The 10,290-nt window shown below is 46.4% G+C and overlaps 1 protein-coding gene across 1 annotated transcript in view; it reads right to left on the reverse strand.

Annotated features, from left to right (window-relative positions):
- The window catches only part of ZNF341 (zinc finger protein 341), a 38,812-nt gene that overhangs the window by 7,906 nt on the left and 20,616 nt on the right, over positions 1–10,290 (reverse strand). The window contains exons 10-12 of the mRNA XM_012665713.1: positions 8,882–9,072; positions 6,846–7,054; positions 491–587 (exon numbers count right to left, since the gene is read on the reverse strand). Coding sequence (XP_012521167.1) covers positions 491–587; positions 6,846–7,054; positions 8,882–9,072 — 497 coding nt within the window. The remainder of the gene's footprint in view (positions 1–490; positions 588–6,845; positions 7,055–8,881; positions 9,073–10,290) is intronic.

A 10,290-nucleotide genomic window follows, 5' to 3' on the forward strand; every position in this document is an offset into this window, starting at 1 on the left:
TCAAAAAAAAAAAAAGAAAGAAACTTATGTTGTATCAATCAATCGCAATCTATGGACCTGATTCAAACAAACTTTACAAAAGTGATGATGCTTTGAGACAACTGGAAATTGGAACACTTCCTGGTTATTTGATGATATTAGGAACAGGCTTCAGTGGGGGCTTCCAGACTCACTGAAAAGAACCAATAATAACAAGGATAAAAACCCATCGGGAAGCAGGGAGGCGGCTGCTCAGAGGCTGGGCCTGGGCCCAGGGGAGGTCTCAGCCCGCGTGGGCCCGTCCTAGCCTGTCTCGGCAGCAGTCCCCCATGGCCACACCTGGAGTGTGACAGCTAAGATGGGCAGCAGGGCTCTTACTCTTCAACGATATAGTGTCGTCAGTGGAGATGCCCTAGAGCCCGGCCTGCACGTGCTGAGATAGGAGGGGAGAAGCGAAGGGTGAGGTGTTCGCCCACCCCCTCCTTGCCCCTGTATGGCCAGTGGCACCCACCTTCTGGCAGTGCAGGCAAGGGAAGTTGTGAGTGGTGGTCTGCAGGTGGTGCTCCAGGGCTTCAGGGGTGGAGTATTTGTTGACACATTTGACACACCTAAGTGGGAAGGAGCAGGAGAGGTGAGAGAGGAGACCCAACAGACACAGGAACCAGCCCCCTGCCCCCCCAGGCCGACGTTAGGACGCAAAAGCCTATATTTAATTCGCTCCCAAATACGTCCACTCTTCTCCATGGCCACTGCCTCTGTCCTTGTCTGAGCCGCCACCGTCTCTTGCTCAGAGATGTGTAGTAGCTTCCTCACTGGCCTCTCTGCCCCCACCCTGCCCCCTGTAGTCAGCTCTCCACAGGGCAGCCAGAGGGAGCCTTTAAAAATGAAAATCAGGCTGGGCGCCATAGTTCACACCTGTAATCCCAGTACTTTGGGAAGCCAAGGTGGGAGGACGGCTTGAGCCTGGGAGTTTGAGGTAATAGTGAGCTATAGTGATACCGCTGCACTCCAGCCTGGGTGACAGAGTGAGCCCCTGTCCCCCCCGCCACCCCTCTAAAAGAAAGAAAAAGAAAAGAAAAGAAAAAAAAAGAAAATCTTTGCTTAAGATTCCCCCACCTTGGCCTACAAGGCCCTATAGCCTGACACACTCTCTGCTCTCAGACCTCATCTTTCTCTACTCCCCACCTTACTCACTCTGCTCTGGCCATCCTGTACTCCTCAATGCACCCTGAACACACCAAGTTCACTCCCACCTCAGGGCCTTTGCACTTGCTGAAGCTGTTACCTGAATGCTCTTCCCCAAGTCTTCCCCGGGCAGTGCCCTCTCAGCCTTCATGTCTCTGCTCAAATGTCACCTCCTCAAAGAAGCCCTCCTCAGCCACTCATCTCAAGTTGTCCCCCACTACCCACACCCAGCCAGTTCCTATTACGTCACCCAGTTCTATTTTCTTCTTAGCACTTATTACCTGGACTTATTTTATTTACTTGTTTACTTGGTTATTATCTGTCTCCCCCACTAGCAAGTGGTCCCTGCTGCAGGGACATCTTTCCTGTTCACGACCTGCTCTGAGCACCAGTGAGAATCTGTTACATGAAAGAGTCTGACAGACAGGGATCCCAGCCTGGCTCCTTTCCATCTCTGACCGTCTCAGTTTTCTCATCTGTAAAATGGGGTATCAGTCCCAAATGGACCTGCCCTACGTTCATTCTTAAGGTTGTCACACAGTCAAAGGACACAAGTGTGCCAAACAGCTCATAAACCTGAAAAGCACTATAAACATGGTTTTTATTCTCAAGTTGCTGTGGCTAATATGCCTTCAAAACAGCAGTTTCAGGCCACAAACCACTCCAAAGGAAGAAAAGATATACCATCATCGCCCCATCATGAAAACATTTGCCAGAAAACGGACCCGTTTACAATGAGATACTGATGAGGAATGTCACACAGGTAGGTGGACAATTCATACCAACAACAGAAATGAGGGCCCTGTCATTTGTACGCCACTGCTGCCCGTGGTAAACCCCGGCCAAGTGTACCTGCCGCGGTCCCGGGGGACCCCCTCAGACCGCACTCTGAAACCACACACTAAATGCCTCCAGATGGCAAGAAAGAGGAGGTAGGGTGGGAACAGAGCTACCAGGAGGGCAGAGACCTAACAAGCTGGTGAGAGGGGACAGGACAGAATCTCACAAGCTTCAAGGGGTGGGGGTTGGGGTGGGGCGAGGGTGACATAGGTTTGAGCGTGACGTAGTTTAGCAAAAGCCAGGAAAAGGAAAACTCCCCGCCAGAAACCCCACCTTCACTAGGTCATCCAAGGTAACGTCACCAGTAATGGGATGAATCAACATCACATGTCTCCTGATAGGATACCCGGAGAAGGACACAGCGTCACTCGTGATATTCCTGACAAAAGTGCATATCCTGGATCTAATCATGAGATAAAATCAGGCAAGGTCAAACCCAAACCGAGGACATTCTACAGAATAAATTGTCTGTACTCTTCAAAAATACCATCAAGTTCAGGAAGGACAAAGACAGAATGAGGAACTGTTCCAGCTTAAAGGAGACTAAAGAGACATGACAAATGACTGCCACGTGTGACTCTGGATTGGATCCTGGCCAAAAATTTTTTTTTTCTTTTTCTATAAGGGTGTTATTGGAACAACTGGAAAATTTTGAATAAGGCCTGCAGATAACAGAATTGTAATGATGTGAACTTCCCAATGTTGGTAACTACAGTGTACTGTGCTTCTGTCAGAGGTTTTCCTTGCTTTTAGGAAACACACACTGTTGGCAAAGGGTAAAGAGGTATCGTGTCTGCAAATTACCATCAAATGCTTGAGAATAGGATAAAGCAAAAGTGGTAAAACAGTTGGGAAATTCTTTTTTTTTTTTTTTTTTGAGACAGTCTTGCTCTGTTGCCCAGGCTAGAGTGTCGAGGTGTAGGTCTAGCTCACAGCAACCTCAAACTCCTGGGCTCAAGGGATCCTCCTGCCTCAGCCTCCCAAGTAGCTGGGACTACAGGCATGCGCCACCACACCTGGGTAATTTTTTGTTTCTATTTTTAGTTGCCCAGCTAATTTTTTCTATTTTTAGTAGAGACGGGGCCTCACTCTTAGTCAGGCTGGTCTCGAACTCCTGACCTCAAGCAGTCAGTCCTCCTGCCTCGGCCTCCCAGAGTGCTAGGGTTATAAGAGCTACTGCACCTGGCCCTGTCATAGTTTTTAACTATCACACCGTAGGCACATAACAATTATTTTTTCGAGTAGGTAATTAATCTTTTTAAAAATCCCCTTTGATTTTTGACCTGCAAAATCGCTTATAGGAACTTGCAAACAAGCAAAGATGTATGTCCAAAGTTGTTCCCTGTAGCATTGTTTATACTAATGACAAACTGGAAATCACCTCACTGTTCGGCAATGGGGGATGACTTTTAAAGTACAGCACATCCATGCACAATGGGACACTAGGTAGCTGTATAAAGAACGAGGTAGCTCTGTTGGTGCTGAAATGCAAAGATGCCCACATTATCACTTTTAAGTGCAAAAGTTTTAAGTGCTAACACCAAGTGTAGAGTGGTCCCATTCAGTTTCAGTCTGTTTGTTGGGCGTTGCACAATAGGAAGACAGCGTAATGAACTGTCACCAAATTCAGTGACTATATTTGGGATCATCTACCTCAAATACAGTCTGTGATATTTATATCTGTACCCAAATTTATAAACATATTTATCATAGATATATACCAAAGGACATATAACAAGAGGCTAACAGTGGTGATCTTTGGGTGACAGTGTTTTATTTTTTTGTTTTTGTGTGAGTTTTTAAAAAATCCTTTTCTCTGGCTGGGCGCAGTGGCTCACGCCTGTAATTCTAGCATTCTGAGAGGCCAAGATGGGTGGATCGTTTGAGCTCAGGAGTTCGAGACCAGCCTGACCAACAGAGAGACCCCGTCTCTATTAAAAAAATAGAAAGAAATTATCTGGACAACTAAAAATATATAGAAAAAATTAGCCGGGCATGGTGGTGCACGCCTGTAGCCCCAGCTACTCGGGAGGCTGAGGCAGAAGGATTGCTTGAGCCCAGGAGTTTGAGGTTGCTGTGAGCTAGGCTGACGCCACGGTACTCTAGCCAGGGCAATAGAGTGAGACTCTGTCTCAAAAAAAAAAATCCTTTTCTCTGCATTGAGCATGGATGACTTTTGCAATTAGTGAAAAAAATTGATAAATCTTATTTCTAAAAGAAAACATTTGAAAATATACTAAAGATATATTGCATACATAAAATTCACTTGAGAGGTTTGGGAAGGTACCCTTGGGCAGGCCGGGGAATGTGGCTCACAGGGAACGGAGGAACCAGAATGACTGGGCCTGAACCTCTGAAAATATGACGAAGCCACCATACCTGCTCAAATGTTACTGTGAGAGAGAAACCAACTCTCATGCTGTGTGAGCCACTGTTATTTTGGGTTTCTATTGCATGCAGCCAAACCTCTGTCTAAATAATGCAAATAATAATAATTGCACTAGTCACATTTATTGAGCACCTGCACGGTCCAGGTACCATGTCTAAGTGCCTCATCCTTGTCTTACCTGACCCTTATAAATAGTCCAATAGGGTAGGCACTATTGTGATCCTCATTTCATAGATGAGAGAACTGAGGCTCAGAGTGGCTGAATACCTTGCCCGAAGTCATCCATCAGGTTTATAGTCAAGACGGGATTTAAGCACAGGCAGGTGGCTCTAGAACCCTTATTATTATCCATGACACCATTCCACCTCAAGCCTGCCTCCTCGGGCCAGGACAGCAGCTCCGATGTCCACAAAGGGCATTGGTACTCTGGCCCTGCAAGAGAACTGCAAAGGCCATTAACATTGGTCTCAACCCTCAGCCAGCAAATTGCAAGACCAGAGCCGTGAGGCTTCCAAGGTCTCAGACTAGGGTTCAAATCCTAGCTCTGTGCTGATGTTGTTACCCTGGTGGGCTGGTCACTTCTCTTTGAGCCTCAGTGTCCTCACCTTCAAAATGGGGAGAACACCATCTACCTCCCAGATTGCAAGGATTAATGTCCCTAAGTCAGAGCTTGGCACATAGTAGGTGCTCCCTTCCCTTTATTTGGCACCTCACTCCAGAAAGTCACACAGCCATAGGAACGCTCAAATAATCCACACATTGGAAGGGCAAAAGTAAAAGAAAATTCTCCCTAAGCACAAATGGGAATTATTCACTACTGCCTAGAAACCTCTGCCCCTTGGCTGGCTATAGCTTTGCCCAGCTTCCCTGCCTCTCTGGCCCCATTTCCCAGTCTCCCCAGGACAAGTTACCCTACAATCCATTTCTTGAGTCCTAGTCCCTCTGCCAACTTCTCAAAGCTCTTGTGATTTCTGCACAGCCCTTCATGCCCTGGCCCTACTTTCTCCCACAGGCCCACAGGCCCCGTCTAAACATTCCCCTCCCACTTCCACTCTACACAACCATCATTCTAAACCACTCGCTATTTAATTTTGTATTTCTTCACTTGCTGCTCCTCTGCTAGCAATGCACTCCATCCTATCCATTGTATACCTAGCAAACTATTCATCTTTCAAAACCCAGGTCAAATATCTACTGCTCCTGGGACAGCTTCCCCTCCCTGCCTTCCACTGTGATACTTCTATACCTTATATATATGTAAATGATAGCATTTTATCACAGTGTATGGCGAGCATTTATTTACACACTTGTCTCCCTGAGCAGTTTATGCATTCTAAGCTCAAGGTCTGTACCCAGAATTACTTATCTCTGTACCCCAGAAGCCTCACCCAGGAGTTATAGGGGGGCCCTATTAACAGAATCATCAGCCAAATCCCTGCAGCTACAAGTTTGCACAAAGAAGCAAAAGCCATTCTAACATGGAAACATTCACTATGAGCTAGAAGGAGTCCCCAGACAAACACCCCTTCCCGCCTTTCACCACCGTGTGTAAGCTTTGTGAGGCAGCTGCTCCCAGATGACACAGGACAAATGCACAACAAAATGACTGCAAGGCAAAAATGCAGGACTTCATGAAGTCATGAAAGTGATATTGGATGTCTGCAGATAACACCTTTACAAAGGAGGGCCTGGCAGAAGGACAGGAAGGTAATCGAGGGGAAGAAACTCAACAAGGATGATCACAGGCTGGATATCTTCAATGAAAATAACTTCAAGATCTAAAGATTAAAAGCAAGTGGCAAAACCGAGGAAGCCCTTCATCATTTCTGCCAAAGAGACCCCGTTTCTGACCGCAGTGGAAGACTAAAGTGACGTAAAGGATTATCAGAAAAAATTACTCTACATAAAATCTACACTTGATTTCTTCTTCGTTCATTCTAAGAATCAACATGTAACTTCAACTTTAACCTAGATTTTATAGATTCTAAAACAAATGAATATTATTTTTATGATTTTTGCTTTCAAGTATGTTATTGTTCATTCTTTTTTCATTCTAAGAATCAGTGTACTATTTTGACTGTAACCTAAATTTTGTAGATTATGAGTCAAAATAATATTTCATAATTTTTTAGTTTAGAAAAAACCCTCAAGCCTTTTTTCCACTATAAACAAGGAAATATTGGTTTTCCTTTGTAAGGATTTTTTTTTTTTTAGGATAAATGTCTGCCAAGACATGATGCAAGAATGATATAAGGAGAGCCAGCATCTTTTCCTCCGCCAGTACCAAGGCCCAGAACCCACTCTGCAAGGCTGGACCCCAGCCAGAAGCTGCAGTGTCCCTTTTGAGGCAACTCGTTGGTCCTGAGCAGTCAGAACCACCAAGGCCACAGACCCCCGGGCCCCTGCCCACCCGCCCACCCACCTGGGGAGAGAGAAGTGGGAGGGCACGTACTTGTAGACAGTGCTGTCCTTCTTGGGGCTGTGCTGTGGCAGGAGGCTGTGGGAATACTGGTGCACACCCAGGTCGTATAGCGAGGGGAAGTCCTTGCCACAGAGGTGACAGCGGTAGCTCAGCTCCTCCTGGTGGCTCTTGATGTGCTCCAGAAATGTGTCGAGCTTTGGGAACGTCTGGGCACAGCTCTTGACCACGCACTTGTACACCTTGAGGGAAAAGGCAGGTGACGGGGGCCTGTGGCACTGGCCTTGGACACTGCTGGTGGAGGTCCTGACCACTGTTCCCCCAACTCCCCTGTCGCTGAAGCCCTGGTTTTATTTTGATTAGAGCCTTCTCTCCTCTCAGCCATCGTGATGGCCCCATTACACTTCCCTCAGGTTCTGTCTGGCCTGGGTATATTTAGAAAAATTATCCAAGACCTGGAAATACGGTGAAAAGATGATAGCATGTTCTTTCAGTGTCATACTGGAGTAGTGGCTCTCAAACTTGAGTAGGATCAGAGTCACAGATTGCTGGGTGCCATCCCCAGAGTTTCTGATTCAGCAGGTCTGGGTGGCCTGCATATGTGCATGCCTAACAAGGAATGGTCAGATGATGCTGCTGCTGCCCTGGGGACCTCACTTTGAGAACTGCTGTCTAACAAGCCGGCCTAGCGTCATCTCACTTTCTGGGGATGCAGGAAAGTTAAATGCTAACTTTCAAAAACCTGGTCCAATGGAATTGACTTTTGTCAGGTAGAAAAGATAAGCCAGTCATGGGTTTTGCTGTCCTGTAGGACATTAAGCAGATTTGTATCTAACGTAGCAATCTGACTTCAGCACCCCTTTTTCCCACTGATGGTTACTAGGTACACACATCAGTGTTTCAAATCCTCTTCTGAACTAGGTTTGTCATCCTTCCAGTTCCCTCATTATTGAATTAAGTAACATTCTGACTCATGTTCAAGTCTCATTTGTATGAGAATTGTGTTTTTAACATGTTGAAAATTACACTTTGATAAGTAGCACATACTCCTGTTTGCCTACACAGTATCACATACTCTTTGTTCCCAACAAAGTGAACCCTGATTTGCTCTGATTAGCAATATGTCTAGTTAAAACACTTGATCCCCCTGGTCCCTTACATCTATGTCAGCCACGTGACTTCTTTCTAGCCAGTGACAGGCAGTAGTCTTTGGGGATGGCATCATACCCAGAATGCAAAGGCAAAATCTTCCTAGGAGAGACCCCCCTCTGCTTTCCACATATGTCCTGACTGGAATACAGATGCAATGGATGGAGATATAGCAGCCAGTCTGCAACCTTGAGGATGACTGCCACAAGCTAAGGATGGCAGAACAGAAAATCAGAAGTCTGAGTCCATGATGACATACCTGACCTGCTATACAAGCCTAATGCTGCCTACTTATGGACTTTTTTGATGTGAAAGAAATAAAACTCTATTAAGCTAGTTTTCTACTATTTGCAATGTAATAACACATTCCTAAATGATAGAGCACATGTACTGGCTCTGGCCAGTAAGAGATCTATGGAGTGCTTCTAGGAAAGATGTCCTTGCTCCTAAAGAAGACATGGAAAAGATAACCCTTTTTTGCTCATGGATAACACTACATCTGGATTGCTGCCTAGAAAGGGTGGCCACCATCCCAGGACCACAGGTGAGCCATCAGTAGAGGACAAGGCCACACCTGAGACGGCAGAGACCAGAGCTGGAAAGACACAGGGTCCTTGATGCTCAGTTGAGTCAGCTGACCGTCTCAGGCCTGAAGCTGCCATATCTTGGGTCTCTTATTAGGTGAGATGACAAACTTCCTAATTATTTAAGCCAGTTTGAGTCAAGGTTTTCTGTGATTTGTCCCAAGCGTAACCTAACTTAACTCGATCACCCCCCTGCTAGGAATCTATCCTAAGGAAAAGGAGCTGCGGAAGAAGATTTGATTGACTTTTGCCCTTTTCCAGGCAGCATTCAAGACCCCAGCACCAGCCGACAGTCACACCTGGGGAGGTATGGCCCCTGCCACACCACCCACCTACCTGCTCGTTCTTATGCTGGGTCATGTGGGACTTGAGCTGGAAGTAGGTGCTGAACTTGCTGGGGCAGAACTGGCACAGGTAGGAGCTGTTGATGAGGACCACCTGCTTCAGCTCCAGCTTGTCCCCCTCATCCTCGCCTGTCGCGGGCAAGGCCTGGGGCTGTGGCGCACTCGGCAGGGGCTGGCCCAACACTATGGAGAAAGCCAGGGAGGGAAGTCACTGAGAAGAGCCAAGGAAGAGCTGGGACAAGGAGCACACCATTCAGGAAGGACTCACAGAACACCTACTACGTGCTCCTCTGCGTTCACCTGCGTGGTGTTGGACTCTGTGCTTAAGGTGCTGTGCTCACGTTGGGCTGGTGTGCACTGATACAGCCATTCCAGATGGTAAAATACTGAAATACTTTCTAACTGAGAAGCAGCTATTGCCTCAAGCCTCCCCTCTCCAGCCTTCCTCTCGGACACTGTAGACCTTTCCATGGTTGTTAAAAATTCTGCACACCACTCCCAGCTATCCCTTGACGCCTCCCCAGACCCTTGCTCTAATTATAACCATCTGTATTGTTGTCCTTCCCTCTCTGCGCTGTTCCTCCCTCTCCTTGATGTCAGGGACCTCTGACCTCATCTCCGTAAGACCAGTGGCCTGGTACATAGTAGCCCTCTATAAATATTTGCTGAATGGTTGAACCTTTGATGCCAGGTACTGTAAGACTTTTGAAATAAATGCAAGAAATGGTTTCTTCTCTAAGGAGCTCTCAAGAACTCAGAGGGCACACAGTAGGGCTAGTTCCAACAGGAGGTGCTGATGGGAGGTCAGATAAAAGTGGCCACATGTTGCTCACCTGGCAAAACACTCCCTTCATTAGCTGGCATGTGGCTGGCATTACTCACCCTTGGGGCTGCGTGGGAAGGGCTTAGACTCTGCCCTACATTGTGCAATATGGTGGCCATGAGCCACATGTGGCTACTGAGAGCTTGAAATGTAACCAGTCCAAATCCAGATGTGCTATAAATGTGAATATACACTGGATTTCAAAAATTTAGTATAAAAGTATAAAAAAGAATATAAACTATGTCATTAATAATTTATTTATGTTATATGTTAAAATGATAATATAGTGGGTTACATAAGATATATGATTAAAATTAATTTCATCTTTTAAAAAATTATTATTTTTTTTTTGAGACAGAGTCTCACTCTGTTGCCCTGGCTAGAGTGCCATGGTGTTAGCCTAGCTCACAGCAACCTCAAACTCCTGGGCTCAAGGGATCCTCCTGCCTCAGCCTCCCAAGTAGCTGGGACTACAGGCATGCGCCACCACACCTGGGTAATTTTTTGTTTCTATTTTTAGTTGCCCAGCTAATTTTTTCTATTTTTAGTAGAGACGGGGCCTCACTCTTAGTCAGGCT

This window comes from Propithecus coquereli, unplaced genomic scaffold, assembly GCF_000956105.1.
Source record: "Propithecus coquereli isolate 6110/MARCELLA unplaced genomic scaffold, Pcoq_1.0 Scaffold122, whole genome shotgun sequence".
NCBI classification, from domain to species: Eukaryota; Metazoa; Chordata; class Mammalia; order Primates; family Indriidae; genus Propithecus; species Propithecus coquereli.